The 24,978-nt window shown below is 37.8% G+C and overlaps 1 protein-coding gene across 1 annotated transcript; it reads left to right on the top strand.

Annotated features, from left to right (window-relative positions):
- The first annotated feature begins 1,522 nt into the window (after positions 1–1,522).
- Positions 1,523–24,862, top strand: zswim7 (zinc finger, SWIM-type containing 7). The gene is made up of 5 exons (XM_028465835.1): positions 1,523–1,828; positions 5,930–5,951; positions 8,151–8,253; positions 20,802–20,906; positions 24,371–24,862. The coding sequence occupies exons 1-5, from the start codon at positions 1,753–1,755 to the stop codon at positions 24,479–24,481; spliced, it is 417 nt and encodes a 138-aa protein (XP_028321636.1). The 5' UTR covers positions 1,523–1,752; the 3' UTR covers positions 24,482–24,862.
- Positions 24,863–24,978: the final 116 nt, after the last annotated feature.

Below are 24,978 nucleotides of genomic sequence, written 5' to 3'. Positions count from 1 at the left end.
GAAGAAAACACTTAAACACAATAACTTCAAGTTAGGTCCAGTTAGGAAGCAACACTTATGAATAAACTTCACCTACAGTGCAAATGAAACAGACAACAGATGGAAATGAGAGGCAATTAGTAAGACAACTATAAAAGAATGGTTCTGCATGTGGTGACCATCACAGACTGTTTTGCCAGTACCCTCACCAGTAGAGGTTGCATGAGGCCCACAGAAGTTGCTTAGGTAGTGCAGCTCATCCAGGAAGGCACATCATTGCGCACTGTGGCAAGGTTTCCTTTGTCTGTCAGCACAGTGTCAAGAGCGTGGAGGAGATACCAGGAGACATGCCAGTACAAAAAGGGCCGTCGGGGCTCCTCAGTTCAGATATAGTGCGAGGGCTCAACGTCCATAAGTGGGGCCTGTGCTTACAGCCCAAACCTGTTCAGAAATAGACAGCTTCACCCCTTTGACTTCAGAGATGGAAGCCGGTTCACATTGAGCACAGTCTGAAAACAAGACACCTTGGAGAGGTTCTGCTGGTTTTGCAGTGGGTCAGTGATGGTCTGGGGAGGCTTTTCTTTGGAGGGGCCACTGCCCTACATGTTCTTGCTAAAGGTACTACTGCTATTAGGAACTGGGAACAGACTCGGTAACACTTTACTTGAAGTTTTATGCATAATGGCTGACAGTACGCTGTCATTATTTTGACAGGACACCTGTCATTAGAATGAATAAGGTGTCGTTCCTTACCCTAACCCTAGCTAACCATTAGGTCCCTCCACTTAACCCAAAAATTGCTAACATAGCTCCAAAGGTGTCAATTTAGCAAAGGTCGTTTAATGACAGCCTTCATGACACCTTATTTATGATGCTAATGACAGCATAATGTCAGCCTTATGTATAAAACTTCAAGTAAAGTGTTACCACAGATCCTCATGCCCTTACTAAGACAGTATACTGGTGCAGTGGGCCCTGGGTTCCTTCTGATGCATGACAATGCAAGACCTCATGTAGCTGGAGTGTGTGAGCAGTGCTTGCATGATGATGATGGCTTTGATGCAATGGACTGGCCTGGATGCTCTCCAGACCTAAATCCAATACAGCACATCTGGGACTTCATGTCTCATTCCATCCACCAAAGTTACGTTACACTCAGACTGTCCAGGAGTTCACTGATGATTTTAACCAGATCTCAGAGGATAATATCAGGTATTCTGCTGTTGCTGCTGCTGTGACACTGGTATTTGCTTGTGTATGCGTGTTTAACGTGTGAAAAAACATAATAATAATAAAATAGTAATATTTTTAAAAGGGCTTAACCGGAGATTCGGGTACATACTGTGGTTCTGTAGGCCTACATGTTTACATAAGCACAGATAACAATAAAAAAAACTAATTGAATCTTTGAAGAGACTCTCTACAAAAGGTGTAGGGTGTGATTTCCACAAAGTTGGATCAGCCTGTGATTTGATTTTTCTACTTTTGTTTTGATTCTGAATCCAGACCTCCATGGGATTATTATTTTGATTTATATTAACAATTTTTACGTTATTCTGTTCATAATGGATTTCTCTATGTAATTAATTAACTTTAGTAAATTCAATATTTTATTTACTGATATTAGATATGGTTAAGTGTTCTCTTTATTTTATTTTATTTATTTATTTATTTATTTTTTGCAGTGTACTTTTATTGTGGTGAACGTGCGCAGGAAGTGGTAATGTTTGGAACACGGCTGATTGGCGGGAGGAAGATGAAAACAGTGCTAACATGCAGCAGCTACTTCCTGCAGTGGCAGAGCAGCTTTTAAGAGATATTCGTAAAAGTTACCAGGAGACATCTAAAAGTAAGGCCAAAGTAGACAAATACTCTTAACTTACAGCTTCCTGTTAGTGCGAATGTGAAGTGGTGGATTTATAGCGAACACTTAGTGTCGGCTACATTTTAAAGCAGGAATTTTGACTTTCTATCGCACTTTTTTAAATAAATACAAGAATGATTTAGACCACTTCTTTTGTATGTATTTTACAAACTATGGTTGACAACAGCACGTTCAACAATTTTAATAAACATCTACTTTCTGTCAGAGTTGTGTAGTTTATCATGTCGGCGCTAGAGGGCGGTGTTGTGACTTTTTTGAGTGCACTTTGCTTCCTTTAATAGATTATTTAAAAAATCAGCTTCTGATGTGTTGTGCATCGAAGTTGACCTCGGTGGATTTATTTAGATTTTACGTCATGTTTATGGCAGCAAGATTTCTGAATTTAAAAATAACTAATAATAATAATAACATTTTATTTTCATGTTTAGGCTTATTGTGTGTGTTGATGAGTAAACCAAGTATTTTGGGGTATATTAAATTTTATGGGTGGTTAATTAGCGCAATTTCCAGAATTGATTCTATTTATTGAAGTCCCCATTTAATAAAATAATAATAATTCTCTCTCGAATATTAACAATTATGGATTTGAATCTTCCACTTTACATCATTATTCGACTTCTCTTTTGAGTAGAGGTGTGAAAGAAAAAAAATAAATAAATAAATTTCACGATATATCGCGATTTTTTGGGTGCCGATTTTAAATCGATTTTTAAAAATTTAAAAATCAATTTTTTTTCCTGATATTTAATCAACATTTTTGTGTATTTGTGCAATATTTCAGTGGTGGTTACAATGCTTTCAATGTGTTGCAATAGTTATTTGATGCACTTGATTTTATGATGGTAGTGTGTAATGCCTGCAATATTTATGTATGCACATGCATTTTATTTTCATATAATCTGTTCAGATCAGTGTTTAAACTGATACAATAGGAGAAATTGTAAATTGTTCTTATTTTTGTACATTATCAGTAAGTCAGGGTGATTTTTCCTTAATGTTCTCACTTACAGTTGTTACAATGCCGTCATTATGTTGTCATGGTTACTTTGAGACTTCTACACAGTAGTTTCAGTGAAAAAAAAATTGTTGCACTTTATTTTATGATGACAGTGTGTAACACTGCATTTTCTTTTTTTCTGTGAAAATGTGCAAAAACACTGATAATAAATAATAAATAGGATGTTTTGAAGCAGTTTTGACTCAATTTGTCCTCTGAATGATCAATATTTTCTGATGAACATATACAGCAACTTGATTTTTAATCTCTATGTTTAATTTTGATATTAACTGGGTAGAATATATCACGATATATTGCAGTAATATCGTATCATGATACGTTTCGTATTGCAACATCCTTGCCAATACTCACCCCTACGTTTGAGTGACTGACTGTATTACCGTCAGTATTATTGCATAGTGTAAATTAAATATTCAAGTTAGAACTCGTCTTTTTTGTGTTCCTTTTTAAAAAATGTAAATAATCCATCCTTGAAAATTCAAGAATCGATTCATAATCGTCAATAATAAACAGTAATTAATCAATTATTGATTGATATTATATTAGTTGTTTTGCCCTGTTGTTGCCTTTTCTACGAACATCAATATGTTTAATAACTTTGATAAGTTCTTACTATGATTATGATCTTTCATCTGTGTCAACAATTCTTTTTGAAATGTGACAAAAAGCTATATTTTCTCTGTTTCACCAAATTTTGAGAAATTGTGGCATTTATGTTTCATAATTCAGTATTAGAACAGAAACCAGCGCGGATCGATGATTCACTCTTTTCTACTGTTGAAGTTGATGTTCCAAGGCCATTTGAAAATCACCCTAAGTGTGTCCCCTGTGAGGAACTGCTAAAAATATTCTAAGGACAAACTATCAAAGTCAGAGAGGATGAAAATGGTCAATAAACATGCGCCAAACGTACAGTAATCTGTTTTCATTTTAACCACGTATTGTTATGATGTCATCACTAAGATGTTTTCATCTTTATTTTTGCAAGTGTCATATACAAAAATACACGTAGCTGTAAATTGTTCTACACTGGCATCAATATTAATCAATACACTGAATTAATCAGTTATGAGTGAGGTCACTTGTTTCAAATATGATCGACTTAACCTCCATGAACATGCATTGATGAATTAGAAATTCTCATTACTTTAATCAAGTACCAGAAAAGGCTCTTTCATCTAAAAGGTTGTAAAAAGTGATTTTTGTAAAAATATATATCTTAGTCATTTCTAACCTCAGAAATAGAAATATATCACATATTAAGTGAGTATTACCTGAAAGACAGCTATTAAACCACACCTGTATGAACACCAGATTCCTTACGATGATTTATTATCCAAACTAACTGACATACATGCACTGTATTTGTGAAAGTATGGCAGTGGCTATCCGTACGGTTGCCGTATCAATATACTGACATTCTATTCGTACGCAGCGCCTATCATTGGCCAGTTTAAGTCACGTGACTAAGACTAATCCTAACCCTAACCCTAAGACGCTACTTTCATGTACTTCGGTAAAAGTACCAATAGCAATGAGGGTTGTACATACGGCAACTGTACCAATAGCCACTTTTTAAAAGTATTCAGTCAACTGTCCGAATCATTAAATAAGGCCATTCCAATTAATTTCATTAAACGAGACGAGACGGAGAAAGCAATAATCTTATGCTAGCTCTAAGATAGCTAGCTCAGTCGCTCTAAATACACAAATTCAATGAAACCCCACAATATTTGCAGGGGCTTACAATTTTCTCGTGCTTATATCACATGATGTCAGTCATTTTTAACCACAAATTTGGAAAATAATCTTGCCATTTCCCCAAAAAATAATCCTACAAAACAAGCCTAAATTATGCCATACTTGGTCACAAAGCCTGCAGGGACTGATATCTGTCTGTGCTTTACATACTGTAGTGTACAGTATTTATCAGTGGTTCCCAACCTTTTTTGGATCGTGACCCCATTTTTACTTCACAAATTTCTAGTGACCCCAAATACTTTTTTCCCTATATCAATTACTAGACATTTCAGGTGACCCCATTTAAAATCCAGGTGACCCCACATGTGCTCATGACCCCAAGAATGAAAAAAAAACATTTTATATATCATCTACATGTGCAAGTGCACACCAGGGAGAAATCTACACCCTACTTAACAACTCTTTATGCTTCAGAAATGTCATTTCATGCTTCCCACTTTGCAGGTTAAAAGTTTAGAGAATGCTCCTTCCTATTCCAACACAATAGTGGACGAGTCAGCAAGGTCCATAAAGACATGGGAAAAACTGCTTAGTGTGGAACAACATGACTTGCCTGCACAGAGTTCTGACCAACACCTAGTTTAACACCTTTGAAATGAAATCATGTAGAAAGTCAGGCCGTCTCATCCAACATCGGAAATAAATCACAAATAAACCTGTGGAATATTAAAAAACACACACACACACACTACTAAGGGTGTGATAACAATTTTATAAAGCCTCATGGCTTTTATGGGCTAACAGCACATATGAATATCTTTGGGATGGCCTGATTGATAATATAAACAGCAGATGAATACATTGAATTCTAATGAGATAATTTGGAGAAATATTAATTCGGGCTGAACGATTTTGGAAAATAATCTATTTGCGATTTTTTTCCCACAATATTGCGATTGCGATTTAATATGCAATTATTTTTTCAAGGGCATCTTGTCATGTATTTTTCAATGAACACAAGCAATAAATCAATCTGTTTTATAATAAACAATTTCATATTTATTTAAACTTTAAATAAATATAAAATATACATTTTAAGGCACAGATTACAACATTGAAGCAAATAAATTTGTGGCTTTACCTCTTCAACATATCTAACTAACTTCACGTTTCATGAAACATGTAAACATGTGGACTGCACTATTTAAACACTCTCTGAACTTAACAGGACAGTGTAATATTGCAAATGCAATTAATCGTTCAGCCTTAATAATAATGCAGATTTTATGTTGGTTTTTATCAATGATCCACTGCAGTTAAACTCACAAATCTTTTTTCTTTTTCAGTTCCTGATGACCTTCTGATTGCGTGAGTATAACCCTGTAATGACATTAGACACCATAGCTTTATGTTTTTAGTGATGTTACTAAAGTCCAACAGTGTTTAGATGTGGAGGTCCAAGTGTGTGCGTGGGGACCTCACTGGAGGAAATGTTTTTCCAGCTAGACTCAGCTGTAGTGACATAGCACATAAACATACTCTTATGTTATTTCTGTGTAAAGAAGCTCTTTTTGTGCGTCAACACCACCACATCCTGTTTGCCAGTCAGGAAACCTTTCACTTTTTAGGAGCTCTCATCCTGATCTGTGAGCTTTTACAGTGAAAAAAAAAAACGACTTTTTAACTCATCTCATGATTTTACTTCAGTAAATTACCCAATATTTATTTTTTTTTACATGTGTATGGTAGAAAGGAAGACATTGCTTTGGGAATAGTGTTAATGGCACTTTAAAAATAATCAATGTTGTGTATGTGTGTGTATATGTTAAATTCAAATATCAGAAAGAACCATCGAGTACGGTGCTTTTCCACTGTTAAAGCCACTCAGAATGATAATTTATTTGTCAGATGAAGACAGTGTAGGTCTAATAGATATTCTCTGTCTGAGTAACATCACTTGATCAAGCCTTTTCTAATATTCCACACTACAAAATAAGTAATTATTATAATTTTTTTAAAGAAAAGAGAAAAAAAATGTATGTATGATTCATGCTGATATCGGATCGATTTTGGTATCGGCCGATATGCAAGGCTGCAATATCGGTGTCTTATCGGAAATGAAAAAGTTATATAGGGAACATTCCTAATGTTTTTGTTATATCACATATTATCAAATACGTTTCAGCAGGTTTTGCTGAAATTACCTCCCACCCAAAAAACAAAACAAAAACGTACCTATTACATTTAAACACAACCAACACTGTGCTATAACACATGAATCAAAGTCATGAATATTTTTTCCACCCAGAAACTATAAACGAATCAAAACTGTGAAATGTAAAGAAAACACAATGTATTGCATTGACAATTCCTACAGCTCACTGTGTGACAGTCAAAAAATAAATGTATAAATATTCTTCAGGGCTCTACACTAACTTTTCCAGTGGTGGCACTGGTGCGACTAACCTTTTCAGTTGGTCGCACCCTTTTTTTGAACCCTGGGGGGTGTGTTACAGCATAGCCATGCATGCTGATGAATAGTTGACTTATCTGGCATACCGTAGCTTTGTATGAAGTAAAGATTGACAATGACTCAAGATACATTTGCAAAATGTTTTCAGGTTTTAGTTACAATGTTAAGTTTTTCTGCAACAAACAGTGGCTGAAATAACATTTATTTTATATAATTTTAAAAGAAGATGTAACATTTTTTGTTAAATAACAGCAAAGCATAACAACAGGTTACATGTATTGTGTTTTTTTATTTTGCAGAAAGGCTGTACTTGAATGAAGTTAACAGTAGCATAACCAACTTAGCATCTGCATTGCTTCACCCCATGGAATTAAATTCAGAGGGTCCAGCTCATATAGTGGGGTCTCCTAACCCCCTTCTCCTGGTCAGGGGTCTGCAACCTTTACTCTACAAGGAACCATTTTACCTCATCTCACCTGGATTAAAGTCCTCATAGAGCCAAAAAATACCTTCTCAATAAAGACAATACAGTGTATTAAATTCTATACAGTTAAAATTATATAGAATAATGTTTGATTTTATTTGATGTGATTTATATTGATTATGTAAATGGAAACTTAAAAATAAATAAATTAAATTGACATCAAGAAATAAAACAGTATCTTTCATCTTCAAGTTCTTACACCTCTCAGTTTACATGAACGCAGTATTATATAAAGAAGATCTTTTTAGTTAATGTATTTGAAAGGCTACAAAAAGTAACTTGAATATGATACATGATCATGTGGTCAACACATGCTGATTGCTCATTTCTTGCCAAACACAAAGCATGCATATTTAACTCTGTGGGACGTGAGAAAGCGCTCAGCCGCTCCGTCCAAAATAATATCACCCATACACACTCTATATATATATATATATAGTCGCAGTCTCGAGCCCCGATTCTTGTATCCAATACGGAAGAGGCAAAAAAAAAAAAAAAACACTGTTATGTAACATGAGCCATTCGCTTGTATGTGTTTATCTCTCACACTGAAGTTGAAATGAATAGTTTTTATTCCTGAGCCCACATGGTTTTGTCCTTTGTTTAACAGGCTGCAGTTTGTCTTTGGATCTTGTGCCCTCCAGGCTTTGGATCTGGTGGACCAGCACTCAGTCACCTTGGTTTCATCTCCTAGTGGACGCAAGGCCTTTCAGGTCTGTAGCATGTATTAGTGGTCTTAGTGTTTACTAACCAGTACTGTACTACTAGTACTGTACTACTAGTACTGTACTACTAGTACTGTACTGGTTATTATGTCTTTAGTGTCACTATTTTTGAAATATTTATTGAAACAACCCGAGACATACTGTACTTAGAAGTCTGTTTCATTAGTTTGTGATTCCCAGGTTTGGGGTCAGTTACATTTTTCAGTTACAATTACATTTCCAATTACTCATGTTCAATTACGATTACATTTACCAGCATTTTTCCCAATTACAATTATAATTTTTTTTATCTTCAGAAATTCAATTACAATTACAATTCATCACAATTACTGATCCTGAAATAAATAACCATCCTCTTGTGTTAGCTTTCTGTTAGCATCTCTTATGATGACGGGTCCTAAAGCAGCTGTAAAATACACTAAAAACTAATATCTATCATTTGTCTATCATTTCTTTCCTATTTATTGGTTACATTATTAGGCTTCCTAATCAATGAAAATATAGGTTTTTATATTTTTTTAAGTGGTAAAATGTGGTAAAGCTTGATATGAATCATGTTTTAATATTTGTTAACTACATACGTGTAGCACTGTACATATAACTGTAACATGGTTTCCAAGTTTTGTGTTAAATAACAATTGACAATTTTTATAATTTAATGACGATTATGACTGCAACTTTGTGTGTGTGTGTGTTCTGTTTTTAAGTGTGTGTGTTGTGTGTGTGTGTTCCTCAACTATCTCTGTGGATCAGGATCAGACTGACTTGAGAGACTTGAGAACGTGTGGAAGCTGCTATAAACTCAGTTTTAGAAGAATTCAGCATTTCATTTTTGAAAGAGCAACAGCGAGAGGCGTTTTGTGCATATTTGTAGGGGAAAAACGGCAAAGCGGAGCCTTGTTGTTGTTGTAGCAGCTTCCTTGTCGATGACGACATCATCATTTGTTACCGTGTGATTCGCTAAAACAAATTACGGTGGACAGGCGCTTCGCCCAATCAGCTTCAAGCATTCTGTTCATGTCCCTCCCTGGTTCCAAAAGGATTTGCCTGACAGAACCAGATCGATGTGGAGAACTCGAGTTAGAGGGAGGGCTACACATCAATCTGACTCTTGTTAGGTTAAAGTAGAAGTACTTACGATCAAATAGTGTGATATATACATGTTTTTCCTCATTGTGACGCATTTATTGAGTGATGTGACAGAAAATCAGGAGGAACTTTTGGCATGAAATTAAGGTCAGTAATTTCAATTGGGGCCAAAAATGTAGCTTTTAAAATGTGCACATTACAGTTTAAAGTAGGTGAAGGGACAATTGCAAAATGTGTATTAATAGAAATAGACAGTTGATTTGTGAAAATATATTTATTGATTAGATAAAAATTAGTTTTAAAAAAAGAAACAAAGAACAAGTTTAGAAATTAAGCAGTTTTAGTCATCTCGACTCGTCTGGCTCACTGATAGGGTCTGTTCCCGGGTCCTCTTGTGGTGTTGAAGGTGCTTGATTTTTTCTCTGTGTGGGTATAAAACAGATGTAAATCATTAGACAATAAGGTTACATTGTTTTAATTTGTGGGAATGTGTGTTTGTGGTAGAAATAAATAGCAGTACTTACCCAGATCAGGGAAATTCTCAGTGTACTGAAGTAATAGTTCTTCAGTACACTATAGAATTCTGACATCATCACTGAAGAGTGATGATGTCAGTATCCACAGTGATGAGGCGCCATTGAGTCATTTTGCCATTCACATGTCCATTTCCCCAAAATATCAATTTTTTTGCCAGTCCTAATATGCGTTAAAATCTTCATGAGTTTTTGAACGTGTTTAGGTCCTCAAGAATGCGATCACGTTTTTGTAAGAATAATAATAATAAAAACGAGGTGCATTACAATAGGGTCCTACCCACGGTTGTGCTCGGGCCCGAATTACACTATAGTTGTAGTTGATTATCAACTACACTATTACAATTAAAATTGGCCTCAACCCTGGTGATGACTGCTTAATTGTAGCAAAATAGAAATTAAAAATAGGCAAAATTAATTAATTCAGCAAAGTATATATTTTTTACTCTTTCAATTTTTTTTTTCCAAGAACAAAACATGCATTAATTGCACTTATTGTGCGACATATGCTGACAAAATAGAAAAAAAATCCACACTAACCACTATTCAGGCAAAACATTCACCTGTGAGTTAATGATTTGATCTTGTAACCATAACAAACCATCAGTCAATGTCGTCACATTCACTTGCTGATAAAGAGTGAGGCAAAATATGTTTGTTTTTTTTGCTGAAATCTAGGCTTTTTATATTCAGAGTTGATTTCATTGAATTAGCAGAAGTGAGTGTCGCTGACAGGTGTGTTTTCTGTTTAGGTGTCACCAATGAATGTACGTAGCATCCCAGTATGTGATACAGGCATGAATGTTTATCTGACACACGTTCTGTGGCTCTTTGAATTTAAAGTGCGACGATAAGTGGTTTCGTGTGCAGCTGTTGGAAAAACAGATCACGCCGTTTCTGTGTAAATGTGTGACTCCTGAGTCTGACCATGGTCAGAGTGTAAAATAGATTCAGATTCATGTGTTTTGGAGACATCTAATCATTAACCTGACGTGATCGCAACATCTTTATTAGGATCAAAAGTTTAGGAATAAGATGTCAGAGCTTATTTCTGATGTTGGGCTCAGGGTTATGTGTTTTAGCTCAAATTAGATCATCTCTATAGAAAGGGTTTCAATGAAGAAAAATACAACCTCTGTGATGGGGTTAAAGTGGTTTGCTGTAAAAACAAAGATTTTTAGAGTTGTTTTTTTTTTTTTAATTCTCAAGAGTCAACGAAATCTTTTAAGACAGGAAAATGAGGAAAACGCAGATTTCCCAACAGATTGTTATCCATTTCTTAGTCAGTGTATGAATTTATGTCTGCGTCATAGTGTTTACTGGAAACACTAGGTGGTCACAACGTCACAGATCTACCATGTTATTCACACGATTGACATTCCAGTTTCTTACGTTCTGTTTCCACATTCTGCTACAGAAATGAATAAGTCATGAGAACTGTGGCCTTTCTCTGCTGGGATGTTTCACCTTCTCTGATTCTTAATGCTCACTGACCTTTTCATTGGTTATGGACAATTAAGGCCTTTGGTGAAAACAAGAGGCGACTTGTGTTTTCCTCAACTTTCATATAATTTAAATGTATACTGTATATACAAGAAGGCCAAAGGAATTCTGGGCTTAGAATCCAATTGCTGCTATAATGGAGTACGAGTTGTTTTTTTTTTTTTTTTTTTATGGCCATCTCCACAAAATATTTCAGATTTTAACAAGTTTAACTAAAAATGATGAAAGAATAGGTAAATGATGCAGTTTATTGTCTTTCTTAGTGTGTTGGACTTGGTTTGTCCACTGTTGGAAGATGTGACACAGCAAACCACAGTTGTTGCTTAAACAGGGACAAAGTTGTGAGCACTAGGGGATTATCCGTTTTTATCTTCTTTTCTTTCACTTTTTCCTCTGCATTTTATGATGTATATTATTTGTTTTTGTGTAAATTGCATTTCTTGTTCTAAAGTGATTTTTGTTACAGTGAAAACCTGGCCAGAGACAAGGGCTGCAAATTAGAAGCTCCATATATTACACATTTTTCTCTTTATATGAGACAATGATGTTTGTATTGACCCTGATAAATACAGTAAATGAATAAATACAAACTAAAAACAAATGGTAACACTGTACTTGTATTTTTATACATAAAGGCTGACATTACGCTGTCATTAACATGAATAAGGTGTCATAAAGGCTATCATTAAGTGTTGTTCGCTACCCTAACCCTTCCTTACCCTAAGCCAACATAGATCCAAAGGTGTCATAATTTAACAAACAACACTTAATGACAGTCTTCATAACACCTCATTCACGCTAATGACAGTGTAATGTCAGCCTTATGCATAAAACTTAAAGTAAAGTGTTACCAAACAAATAATCAGATTAGTAGGGATGTCTCAAATCGATATTGATGTTGGCAAAAAAAATCTCTTATATAAGCAGTCCATTCCAGACTCCACTTCTAATAAATTGGTCAGGTATTCTCATACCTATTGTTGCTCACTATTGTTGTTTTTTTAGTAATGTCACTTGATCAAGGCTTTTCTAACATTCCACACTAGAAAATGATTATTGAAAGTATGTATCATTAATTCTGGTATCATATTGGATTAATTGTCCAATACACCAGGTTGCAATATCGGCGTTAATGTGTGTTGCCATTCTGCCCATATTTAAGGAAGCCAGCATTACACAAAGTCATTTCAGCAGCCATTTAATTCATAAGATGTGTCTTAGGAAAAAGCTAAAGTGATTACAGAACACAATAATTTAAAAGTAAAAAAAATAAACACTAATACTCCTTTGGCAGAAGAACAAAACAAATCTTGTCTGAACTCAACACATATAGTACAATCTTTATCTCACTAATGTCTCAACACAAAGTTTGATTTGCACTACTCTATAGAACAGTCTTTCTGGTCCGTTGGAAGTGGTGACTGGAAGGGAAGAGCAGGCTCCAGTAGCTGATTTGTTTTACACCTGTAGCCTTGAGATGACCAATCAGTAGAAGCCACTTTGTCACCAGCCACTCACGCCCACCGCCTCAATCACACCCACACACAAGGAAAACATTATACATTTCACACACAAACAAAAAGGATACAATGTACACATGACCTAGGGTCATAACAATCAGTACCGTATCGAAGTGAAAAGGTTGTATTGGGACACACCTACTGATTAGGTGGATGGAAGCAGGGTCAGCCTGGAGATGTGGTTTATACACAATGAATGTGATTATCAGACGAAGTGAAGCATTTCTTTTAGTGACATGACACGTGTGTCATTGGAAGAGTTTTCAGGATATAATGCAGACAGTAGCTCCTTAAATCAGGTATCACACAGGGCTGTTGTCTTTGTTTAGTGTAGATCATTTTAGTAGAAGAAACCTTTGCAATGATCTCTGAAAGGAAAGGCAGAAACCTCACATTTTTTAACGTTTTTAGTTCAAATGCTTTAATTGATCAAACCTTTACTGTCACATCAACCTGAAGTCATGTTTACGTGATGGATATGTGAAGATAGCATCAATTTTGTTATCTAATGTCACATACAGCTGTGTTGGAAATACTCATTGAAAAATGTTGTGAATGGACTAATTGTACAAAGGGTGACCTGTTATGGTGCTATACTTAAAACCACTGAGCTTTTTTAATGGATATGATTTAGATTAAACACTAGAATAGTGTTTAGTAATGTGTCCGAAAACTTTTTTCAACATATGCTGTGGTATCGCAGAAAATTCCCAGATTTTTGTTTGTCCCTGAAGCCCTGTTTGTGGTGTGGAACCAGTGGACACACAGCCGTTCTCCAGCCTCTCATGGTTTTTGACAAGTACTCCCATGAGAGCTATTTTATTTATTTTTTTTTATTAAAAACAGATTGGTCAGAATTTAGCTCAGTCCTGAACTTTGACGCTTCCAGTGTAGCTAGTAAATGCTAGATTTGGATGTGGAACGGTTACTTGATGGATGTGGATTCCTGCCAAGCAGTAGTGCATCCCATAGTTTGTTTTCTACTTTTTGATGATGTCAGCTGCCAACCTTGCAGTATGAGCTGAAAAAGATCCCGCAGTATGATGATGCTAATATTAAATAAAAGCAACTCATTCGAGATTATTTTTCTGAGACGAAAGTCCAACGCTCCTTGGTTTGAACACAAAAGTTTCACTGCCTCTGTGTGGCTGTATGCTGCATTATTGATTCATTCAGAGGTGTCTTTAGTCCATGTGATTGTCTTATTTATAAGGATCACACTGAACAAATGATTTGGAGTATACATAATTCATTGAAGCTCCAGAGAATAATGGACCACTACGCCATCTGAGGAAGCATTAGTTTTTGTGAAGTGTCAACCTAATCTACCAAGTTACTGTGCCTGCATGGCATGTGCATGATGACTCCTAAATCAATGTCTACTCTGCACTGTATCAGAGATAACGAGCCAACAAAATGGATTCATTAGAACTATCTGGAAGTAGAAGCCATTAGATGCTTCATACATCCAGGCTGTTTAGAAATACATCATTTCTACTTCATCTCCACCAAAACACTACGAAGAAAGGATGGAGTGGATTGAAGCAACCTAACCTATAACCAAACATCTGCTATATTTATGCAACTTTGAATAGAAATTGAAGGCAGTAGAGGCACATCTAGAAAATGTTGAATATCAGGAAACAGTTTAATATTCTTTCACTCATTTAATAAAGTGAAACCCATGTATGATATAGACTCCTGACACATGGGGCAGATTCACTAAGATTTCAAATAAAAGGTGCTAAACCACATGCGTGCCTAAATACTTTGGTGGCGCTGTTTTTTTTTACCTGCTGTGCGAAATTTACTAAGATTACAGTGCAAATCGGTGTATGTGCAGAAGTGTAGGGGATCGTCCTATTTAAATGAGCATTTTGCGTGTTTAATCATGGAGGAGACCTGGGTGGGCGAAAGCGCAAAATTACATTTGATGTATTTACATTTTCTCCTCCCAATTCTTTGCACCTCACAGCTCGTCCGCCTCCATAACATATTCATCAGACAGGGTGTCCGTGGGGTCTTAAAAAGTATTACAAGTTGATAATTCAATTGTGGGAAAATTAAGGCCCTTAAAAAGTATTAAAAAGTCTTAATCGTGATTTTATGAGGTATTTAATTTTATTGGTATTCAAGCTTTGACTTGGTTGCGTACACAGAGCTAGATTGCCTCGGGACCACGCGCGTACGGGTGCAATGTCACGGGACAGCGAATGTTCTGGTGCTAAAACAAACGAAGAAAACAAAAATGGGAGGAAGACTGCTGTTGGCCGCAGACAGCAACAGCTGTCGATAGCATATTTCTGTGGTTCACCAGCAACACGACCACCTGGTAACATGACAGGCGAGCTAGCCAACACAGCTACGACCGCGACCTCTGCTCCATTGTCTGCTGACATAAGGGTGGTTGTGGGCGGCACGACAACACTGCATGCAGAGGTTATCTGGTGTCTCAGCAGTGAATCACCACTCATTGAACTCAAACGAAGGCATTTTTGATATTTTTAAGTCGATGTTTCCGTTCGGACATTTCTGACGTTCACCTGTGGCAAGGATAAAACTGGATACGTCATGAGGTTTTCGGTTAGCACCGTACTTTAAGCAGGAAAATACCAGCAGCGCTGGACGGCGGCTCCGTTAACGGGGAAAGACAGAAGACCTCCAGCCCCTGGGACATAGGATATGCTAAAGAAGCTAATGCTAAAAGAGCGACTGCTAAAAGAGCTAATGCTAAAAGAGCTAAGTACACACAGGTAACACTGCTGTTTCACCGACCATGTGTGTGCGCGTGTGAGAGAGGAGAGTTGGTTTTAAAACTTAACAAGCATTTATGGTGCAATTTTATGTTTGAAGTGTCCTACATACTGTAGATACATTTGATTTGAATGCCTGTGTATTTCCAAAAATAAACAAAAGAAATTCAAGGCATAATGTCATAAATTAACAGACTGCCATGTCAATTCACAGGAGATTGTTGCAAAACTGAATGTGAGGCCGAATTTGTCAAGGAGCTGATGGACACAGAGAAACTGATGGAAAGCAAATCACACAATCTCAGGCACATTGACCTTAATTTTGATCATGTTGTAATACGTTCTTGTTTTCTGCCAGTTGGCCTTGAATAACTGTTGTTACTTGTTGTGACCTGATTGGAATGTCAATAAACCAGCCTTTAGTTTAATTTATTCTTTCAAGTTTTATTCCTTCTCAGCTTACGTACTTTCTGTTACATTGCAAACTACAACTGTTAAAAATATGTTGCTAACAACAGCTTAAAGTGGCGACGAAGTCTTACATTTTTTTGAAGGGTTTTTAAAAAAGTCTTAAAAAGGTATTGAAATTAACTTCAGGATTTCTGCATATACCCTGATCAGAAGAAATGCGATAAATGGACTGTGCAAGCTATGTTGCGTGCTTGACAGACGCAATCCTGATTGCTTGGGTTTTGCACCGTTTATCAGCGAATGGGGTGATATTTGCACACGTTTTTACAGCTGCAGACCTTTACAAAATTCGCTCCATAGAGAGAAATATTTTAAGCCTGTATTTCTTGAAATTTTGCTGATTATGAAAACCCAATATTCAGTGTCTTATTCATAAGATCAATAAATAAAGGATATTTTAAACAAAAATTTAAAGCTTCTGAAAAGTATGTTCATTTCTATGCACTCAATAGTTGCTTGGACCTCTTTTTGCATAAATGACTGCATCAATGCAGCATGACATAGGCGATCAACCTGTGGCACTGCTCAGGTGGAATAGAAGCCCAGGATTCTTTGATAGCAGCCTTCAGGTCATCTCCAGTAACACCAAGCTTCATAGAGATACTGACTTCCTTTTCCAGCAGGACTTGGCACCTACCCACACTGCCAAAGGTTCCAAAAGCTGGTTCAATGACCATGGTGTTACTGTGCTTGATTGGCCCGCAAATTTGCCTGACCTGGTATTGTCAAGAGGAGACACCAGACCCAACAATGAAGATGACCTGAAGGCCATTATTGTTATATAAGAAATAAGGGCTTGAAATATTTCCCTCCATGTTTCATGAGTCTATATGATAAGTGTTTGACTTTGTGAAATTAGTGACAAAAAATATTGAAATATTTCTCAACATATTCTTTTTTGTATTTTTTAGATGTACTTGTATATTGCTTTAGGTTTAAATGATGAAGGAAAAAGACAATGCATCATAGTTTATGATAGTGGTCATGGTTCCATCATTGGTTTAAAAGTAATAGCTGCTTTAATTTACAAAAAATTCCCAAAAGATAACAAAATAACAGGAATAGAAATCTTAATCTTATGTAAAACTAATTCAGCCATTTTGACATTAAATAGGACATACATCTATTCCTTAAAACATGTAAAAAGTAATTCAACCATTTAGAATGTAATTGTGGAGCTAGGCTTCATAAACTGTGTTTCAAATTTTTGTGTTCAGGATTTAATGGGCGGGTCAGCAATCATAGCTTCATGTGTGCTGCAGCCATGAAAGGAAATAATAAAACTCTGGCACTTGAGTCCGTCTTGGTTCTCTTTTTAAGTCAATCCACTGTAGAAACAACTCTCGTATCGCTCCGCAAAAGGTTGAAATAAGGCAGTTTTGAGTGGAAAAGGCAGTGAACATGGCTAAGGTTTAGGCGGACCAATCGCAGCGCTTATGTTCCGCATCGCCTCAGTCTGTTTCTGGCTCTGATGGCTCAAATAGGTCGGGCTGGTTCCGTCCGATGACACTGCTCGTGCTAGCTTTCATTGTTACTGTAGTTTACGTCCTCCTACAGTACACGGAGGCGATGCCCCTCCCATAAGTGGGACATAAACTGTAGACAACAATAACACTGATCTAGGACTAGTTATCCCACCTGGAGAGAATTCAGTTGGAAGAAGGTGACTCGCTTCTTTTGCACTTCAGCACAGACAACTAAATACTCTGATCAACAGTGATTTGCAATTGGTTTAAATATACAAAAGTTTGTTCAGTGTTGGGACTATACATTTTGGAAAAGCTTGCAAATCGGTAGCACATATGGTTAATTTGTTGTGGATTTTAATAATTCCTATAGTGCCACCTTTAGGGCGATTGGCTTGTTCTTGCAGCTGAGGTAGTCTGGCATAAGACTGGACCTTTGAGCAAAATGTTGTGATTTTTCAGGCATGGGAAGAAGAATTTGCCGGCTAACAATAGGTTCCTGGCAGCTCAGTGTCATGGTGAGGTTGATGGAGAACCAAAGACAGAGTGAGCGGCAGGCAGTTAAATGGAAAAAAAACTAGAGAAGTTCGGGGAGTCGCCAAAAATGAAGATCGCTGCTCGGCTGTACCACGTGACTACTTTAGGAAGTGATTCAGAGTTTGTCTGGTGGTTTGACAGCAACATAAATTTCAGAGTGATGAGAGCATGAGTAAGGAATAGGATGTATGCATGAAACAAGAGATTACTTCATTGTATTTTTCACAATTCACCACTGTTATGTATTTATTTTTGCCAGAACTGTTATTTCTGAATAAGATATCCCCTGTTCTATACATCATTGTCCAAGTTATACATGCATATTCAATGACCTCTTCTTAGTTCTAAAGGTGCTTTCAATAAGTGCTTGCCACTTTCCTAAAGTGACAAAAATAACAATGTACAAAGTTTCATCATGTTAAGAGACCGGTGGCCTCGCGGTCAGAGAACAGGGCTGAAAGAAGTGTTGGATGACTAGAAGGGCTCGGTTCAATGCATACATGTGATTATGTAGAGAAATATATTATTCATACATTTTCATCAATTCATAGTTGTTCCAGACACCCAAAACAGACAAAAAATTCAATGCAGCAGATATTATGCTCTGAAGATACAGCTGTCTGTGATTAAAAACTTGGCCACTAGGGGTTTTGTGTGCACCTGTAACATTGAGAAATGAAACCTTTCTTGAACCAATTGGCTCAAGTGGTATGATGCCTCATGAGGCTTCAGCTCACCGTCACTAGAAAAAAACCTAAATACAAAGTATTACATAAAAACTAGAGGAAACTTTAGTTGGAGGGGGAGGATGACCCTACAGCACTGGGGCTGGAACACGAGGACAATGAAGCAGAAACCATTCTGTGGCTGCGTCCGAATAGTCCCTCCTATCTCCTTTCCTAACCACTGTTCTTTAACCCCCGGAAGTGTTTAATTTGTGGCCATCATAAAAGAGGGTTCAAATTTTCTGTTGAAAAGGGAGGCACGGCTGTAGGATTATTACGTCACCTAGTGGAAGTGCATCTGTTCGTCAAAACAAATGTAATCACCTTTTCCTAACACCTTTCCTTAACCCTGTGACATAATCCATGAGGTTAAGGAAAAGTGGATAGGAAAGGAGATAGGCGGGACTATTCGGACACAGCCTGTGCCTAAACACTCAGCTAAATATTGAGGGAGGCCAATCAGGGAATGCAGCACACCTGAGTGCCAAACAGAAGGGAGCTAATAACTCATCAGCGCAAGTGCGCTGATGAGACTGGGAGGTGGAGACACAAACAGGATGGCTGGAGGCACAGAGAGACGTATTAACCAAGCATGAATTAAAACAACACTAGAACCTAAACTAGACAGATCTAAATAAAGAGACTGACTGAAAAGGCTAGCACTATAAGAGGACCCCTAAAGGGCTAAAACATATGTAAGACCCTCACACTTTGGCTGCCTAACCGTGTGGCCACGAAATACTATGTTCCTGGTGGTTAGCGACTTGTTGCTGTAGCAACGGCACATGCAGTCAAAATAGGAGCAGGTGTTGAGCTGCCCTCGATATACCGTGTTGCTTTTATTTAGGTTATACAACCGTTCAAAGTGTTAATAAGTGAGTGTATATACTGTAGCTCTGTGTGTACAGACGCATCACATGCACAACACCGGACTATTCAATGCAAAGTAAACTCACTGCGGCTGTTGTAAACAGGAAATGACGTGTTTTTGCACGTTTGTGTTACTTGTTCACATTTTACAATCTGTACTGTAATTTGACGAAACAATGAACACGTGTACAATATGTCTCGTAAAAAACACTGAGGCAGCGTCTCAGCCCCTTTAGGTGCTTTAGTGTTGGTGCTTTAGTGTTGGGCGGTGTCTGCTATGCGCACCGGTTCCTTGTTTGATTTAATTTAGGGGTTAAATACTAAGTATGGGTGAATGACACTGGTAAGGGTCGGTTCACTTCTTCACTACAGTGAATTCAGTCAGTCTATGGTTGGTTGGACCACAGTTAGAAACCTACACAATGTGTTTGTCTGTTGCTGTGTCCAGAAGAGGAGCAGGAGCAGAGCTCGGGAGGCTCTGCTCTGGGAACCCTCTTCATACCAGTCAACCTACTAACTATTGTTTGAATAAAACCTGTATCAAACCTTCTGAGTTCCTGTGTCTGGGTACTACACTGTCTGTTTAACCTGGTCGGGACACGGTACCGATCCATCCTCCGCGATTGAGAAAGAAAATGAAGCAACAACCACTACATTAACCACTTGTAAAAATGTTTAAGATACAATGAAAACAGGGTTGACAACGAGCAAAAACACGTAACTTCCTGTTTACAACAGCCGCGGTATTATTTTGTGGCAACAAATTACTACTTCGCAGCCACGAATTAGTATTTTGTGCACACGTTATACTTATTTCGTGGCCACATTTTAGTATTTTGTGCGCACGAATTAGTAATTTTTTTTACCCTGTCATGTCTGGGGCTCCGTGCTATCACACTCACTGCTCTGTTTCTCTGTTACCTTCAACTCATAGTATTAAGCAACATACCCATGATTGACCTTTGTTATCAACTTACTTTTGTCTTTTTCTATTTAGTCTCTCCAATACAGCCAGTGTACAAAGGCACTGTAGACCATTTTAAATATACTTTACATGCATGCATTGCAGGTGGTGGGAGGATCTGGCAGATTATACACATGCTTCCTGTCGTGTCACTACTGCCCGTGTCCGGCGTTTGCTTACACTGTGCTGCGGAGAAACGACGGCCTGCTGGTAAGGCTCAAACTGTAACTGTTCCCTGAGTTATTGTACCAAACCACAATGTACTGTGATCTCTCCCTGGAGCGCATAAACTCAGAACCTTTCAAATAAAGACTTTTTCAAAGTGTGGCTCCTGGGGCAGTAAAAAACATTACAATTTGAATATATATACAGTACATAGAGTAAATATATAGAAGTGAATACAGTAAAATATAACTTTCAGTGAAATGTTTTTAATCATCATTTTTATTGAACAGGCATTACAATGTAATCACAGCAAGAAGGTCCTGGGTTCAAGCCCTGGGGTGGACACCTTTCTTTGTGTGTGTGTGTGTGTGTGTGTGTGTGTGTGTGTGTGTGTGTGTGTGTGTGTGTGTGTGTGTGTGTGTGTGTGTGTGTGTGTGTGTGTGTGTGTGTGTGTGTGTGTGTGTGTGTGTGTGTGTGGAAGCTGGTTGGAAAATAGATTTGCGGATGGAAATGCAAGATAAGGTTTACCTTGTACATCAGCAGATACTAAGTATGGATACATGCTATCATTTACTACATGAATCAGTTGATGGTTTCTCCATCCTAAATGATCTGCAATCATAAACTGTATCTAAATCTCAGATGACTTTAACACTCAAGTTCAAGTTTTTTCATCTGTAGACTCATGTATAAATTACACACTTTCTCAATAGTTTATTTGCACACAGACGTCAGGTCCTTTGCACAACCTCTGTGTGTTGTCAGTCCAGTGTACATCCTGTAAAAAAATAGAGACAAATGACTCTTTTAAAATATGTGTGACAGAATCATTGTGATTAGGTCACTGCTGCTGTCTGGTGTCTCATCGCAGGCGCTGAGACTGCATGCGGACACAGTCTGATTGTTTTGGCTCCAAATATCTGAGAGCAAAGGACCTCTGCTTCTCTTCAGACTAACAGGGAGACTTTTCTCCCTGGAGGATGTGGCTAAAATCAGTGTGAGAAACACTAATCTGCAGCAGACCGTAGAGAATCACAGTGAGCAAAATCAGTGCCATTAATATCATCCCTAAAGAAACACACAGAAGAAAAACAAAATCATGTTTGTCAAAACTAGAAGAGAAAAACAGAAAAGGAAATGCACTGTGACCCAATTGACCTTACGCAAAACCCCACCCACAAACAGCCATTGTCCAATCATACATCTGAGCAACCGTTACTATGTAAACAGGGTCTGACATTCTCAGAGCAGCCACAATGGTGAAGCGGTGTGCTCATGGCATGTGCAGGTCGGATGCAGGTACCCCAAGAGTTTGGCTGGGGGAGTCGTGTTCTTTCTGCATAGGCTGGCGTGGCATTAGCACGGAGTGCTAACAGCTGATCTCCGGACACAATCGCAAAAATTGCAGACACAAGCAAAGAAAAAGAAAAAATAGTGCAGTTTTGGCATCCATGTTTAAAAGAAATAAAAGAACACTCTAAGAATAAAAAATATATGTAAACAAGGTAAATAGAAGGAAAAAGAAGGGACAAAGGTCAGTTGTGAGCTTGAGCTGCTGCTGCGGCGCCCATTCGGTGAATCACTTCAATAGTTGTAATGTCCCCTTTGTTGTTTGTTTTAATGTGTTGAATATATCCCTCCACAGCATATAGTAATCCATTTTGCCTGGATCTGGAGGATATCACACAGATTTTGCTCCAAAAATACTTGCTATCATGTACAAGTAGCCATTCCAGGTGAGAGCAACTGAGGAAAATGTCGGACCTCCTGAAAGTAAATAAGGGGGGCAGGGCTTTTGCGAAAGGTCAATTCTTGGTTGATATCTTCCCCTTTTATCAATTGTTCATGCCCTAAGCCAGGGGTTTTCAAAGTGTGGGATAGTGAGCCCCCCTTAGAGAGCGTATGTATACTGCGGTGCTATATATATGGTCTTTTACATCTGTTGGCCCGTCCTAAGCAAACAGATGTAAGGACAATGCTGGACATTGGTATCTTCATGTGGCCAGCGTCATAGTATTGTAGCAGTTCTGTTTTGTTTTGGGTTTTTTTAAAAGAGGGTTTGACTCCTTTGGTGTTTTCCCCATGTTTGTGTTGACTTTCTCCAGCAATTTTAAAAAGCCTGTTCATGACCTGCTGAAAAGCGGCAGCTCAGGGCCTAACCCTAACCCTTGGGTTGTGGATGTGGAGGAACCCACAGCAGATAGAGACGACATGATGATATCATGCTGGGGAGGCACTATTGTGTAATGAAGTGGGGATTTATTCCCTTGTGAAATATTTCTCAAGTACCTTATGACTTGTGCAAAACTTGTTGAAAAAAGAAGTAATCAAAAACAACACTGTGCATGAATGTACAGGATGTACCACATAATGGAGAAAAAGTCATAATAAATACTTAAAAGTTATCAATTAATAGTTTATGTATTTCAAAGTAAGGCTCATCATACAACCACACCTATGGGTCACCAACAGCACCAGTCTAGATTCTGAGTTCCCAACATGAGAGCAGGGGCTGAAAAAGCCCACTTGCTTATAATTCAGCTTACTACCACTTAGATGACTGAGAACCCTCAGAGATGTTCAAAGAAGAGGCTAAAGTTTTAAACATGCAGGATTGGGCCGCCCCCTCTGGAGCCAATCAGGTCAACCAGAGGCACTGCAGATTCTTGCAGCAATGGATAAGGCCAGAGCAGGGCTGCGCTGACATGCCAAATAGGTCTGCAATGAGAGAAAAGGCTCCTTTGGCCAACAGCTAAGAGGAGAAGACAGCAAAGTGGAGTGTGAGCCTTACTTAATGTAAAGCAAGATCAAGCAGACACGTCTGTGTGGACTAAGGCTAATTTGCATGTTGTTATGAAGTCAACAGAATTATATTTGAATCAACAGCAATCTGAGCACCTTCACAATTGTGCATTTTAATTGTCTATGTTAATTATGTTATCCACCAAACTTGGGCCACTGGCACCTGGACTTTCTGAACACACCACTTTTATGCTAATACCAGCATACAGAACAAGTGTGAAAGTCACCAAATTGGTTCCACAGCAGGTACAAGTGTGGCCAGGGGAAGCACCTTCTGCTCTTCAAGACTGCTTTAGCGCTAGCTAAAGTTTAAGAACCACACAAACACTGTCACCTCTTACATCATTAAATGTTGTGGATGCTGAGGGTTACAGTTGTCACGTTCTCACTTTTCAATCCATAAACTTCATTAGTTTGGTTTGAAAGACATCCAACCTTAGAGCTTCCGTTTGTATTTTTATCACTGACTGAAGCTGTGATCGTTTGTAATTCAGTGCACATGACGGACATGTTTTTGCATATTGCTTTTGAAGGAGGAACATTTTATATTTCCACCAGGTGAAAGCCTTTCCCCCTCTGATGGTTTTTAATTAATTCCTTGACTCTGATTTACTGTTGGGTCATTACCCTTTCATATCCGTGACATTGATTACCTAAATTCTGGCATTAATTTTATTGTTGTCTGCAACCATTTTTTTTTTTTTTAGTGCAAACACCTCCTGGCTGTCTACCTGTGCCAGGCCATGGCTGTGACGCAGCAGCAGAGCGTGTCCGATCAGCAGATGACTTCACTGCTCAGTGGGACAGCGGCTTCATGACGGTGGAAGGTGTGACATGGCTCAGAAACCTTTTGGAAAATCTCTTATTTGTGTTCCATCTAAAGCTCCATAGAACAGGCAGAATTTTTCCACGTTAATAAAAATATCCAGTTTACAATATAAACACCTTGTTCTTTTATTAATAAAATAATTCACCGTACACACAGACTGCATCATGTTAAATAGCCGGGTCAGTTTGCAATTTGAGCTTGAGCATCAGTCGGACCGCAGCAGATGTTTTCCCGGTTAGTGACAAAATTATAAATATGTGGATAATAATGACAGGCAGGAATGTTGAAGTCCATCACGTGGATTACCCATCACATCTTCACAGAACTAGACACCAATCAGGAGTTAGGTAGACATGTACAGTACTTGTTTCACAAAGACAGGAATTCCACACCACGGTTCAGCTACAGTAAGGATGTCTCCATTGGAATGTACTAAATGTTGGCACACGTGTTTTAGCCCTTAGTGGTCACTGTACAGCAAATGAG

The sequence above is a fragment of the Gouania willdenowi genome, chromosome 14, assembly GCF_900634775.1.
Source record: "Gouania willdenowi chromosome 14, fGouWil2.1, whole genome shotgun sequence".
Lineage (NCBI taxonomy): Eukaryota > Metazoa > Chordata > Actinopteri > Blenniiformes > Gobiesocidae > Gouania > Gouania willdenowi.
This window is presented reverse-complemented; position numbering and strand designations above follow the sequence as displayed.